The sequence below is a fragment of the Camelina sativa genome, chromosome 3, assembly GCF_000633955.1.
Source record: "Camelina sativa cultivar DH55 chromosome 3, Cs, whole genome shotgun sequence".
NCBI classification, from domain to species: Eukaryota; Viridiplantae; Streptophyta; class Magnoliopsida; order Brassicales; family Brassicaceae; genus Camelina; species Camelina sativa.
This window is the reverse complement of record NC_025687.1, coordinates 12,541,229-12,542,374: the sequence shown is the minus strand read 5'-3', so window position 1 is coordinate 12,542,374 and position 1,146 is coordinate 12,541,229. Positions and strand designations below refer to the sequence as shown.

The window sequence follows — 1,146 nt, the reverse complement described above, 5'->3', positions numbered from 1 at the left end:
AAAAAAATGGACCAATTAACATGATCGGATCGGGTATCATATGAAACCGAATCTGACCGGAAATGTCGGTTTGGTATGAGCAGCTCTGTTTTGTGCCTCGATCTCAAGGGAACAATATAGTCGCACGTCGTCGTCTCTATCCCTCTCTGTCTCACTTCATTGGCGTCCCAAGAGCTGCCTCTGTATCAGCCGGTACGTTCCCACAGCTCTCTTCTACCAATCCTCCTCTCTTAGATCTTCTCTCACGCGGCTTCGTTCCCCATCTTAGTTTCTTCGCAGTATAAGCTCGTATAATCTAGCCATGGCTCTTCCGCTCGGGAAGCTCACCCTCCTCATCGGTGCAGGTCTGTGCTTTTATATCAGTGACTAATTTGTTCGCTTGTCGAATTCTCTCTCTAGTTTTTTAAAATTGTTTTGATGGGTAATCGCAATTTTAGAGGATTGAAAGTTAGGGTTTTTCTTAAACCCTTTGGTTCCTGTACATAACATCAGTGTCCTTTGACTGGCTCAAAGTTTAAGGCTTTTCATCTTTCAGTGTGGTTTACATCTGTGGCGCATTGGATTCTGATTACAGCTTTGTCTGAATACATCCTTCAATTGCCTTTGCTGTTAATTTTTATTAGGGTAGGAGAGGCTTTTGTTTTAGTTTCTATGTTAATGGCACTTACAATGATTGTGAACTTGCTGAATCGATTGATTTAGTGTACGTGCTTTATGTTCATCCATGTTACTGCATTTTACAATGTTATGATTATTTTGCAAATTTTACTTTAGGTCTTGTTGGGTCAGCTTTTGCTACAGAAGGGAGCGCACTAGATGTCTCGAGTGTAGTCTCGGGTGCTTTTAAGGTATTCAAATTTTTCTATGTTGTGCTAAAGCTTGGCCACTCCCACATGTTTATGATGCGGTTTGACAAAATAAGGCAATGGTTTTGTTTCTGTTGGCAGATGGTATTTAGGCAACTGAAACAAGAAGAACCTACCAAACCAGCTACCAATCCCCACAATGATGTACTTGCGGCCCAGGTTAGTTTGACATTAATTTATTAACTAAGATAAGCTGTCGGATAGAGCGAGATAAGATATAGACGTACTGAGGACTTACGTTACTGTGATTGAGCTCTTTTTTTTTTTTTTTTTTTTTTTT

At 40.4% G+C, this 1,146-nt stretch overlaps 1 protein-coding gene across 1 annotated transcript in view; it reads left to right on the top strand.

Moving 5' to 3' along the window:
- Window positions 125-1,146, top strand: part of LOC104776774 — a 3,808-nt gene continuing 2,786 nt past the window's right edge. Inside the window, exons 1-4 of the mRNA XM_010500892.1 lie at window positions 125-192; window positions 269-344; window positions 775-848; window positions 948-1,025. Coding sequence (XP_010499194.1) covers window positions 302-344; window positions 775-848; window positions 948-1,025 — 195 coding nt within the window. The 5' untranslated portion in view covers window positions 125-192; window positions 269-301. The remainder of the gene's footprint in view (window positions 193-268; window positions 345-774; window positions 849-947; window positions 1,026-1,146) is intronic.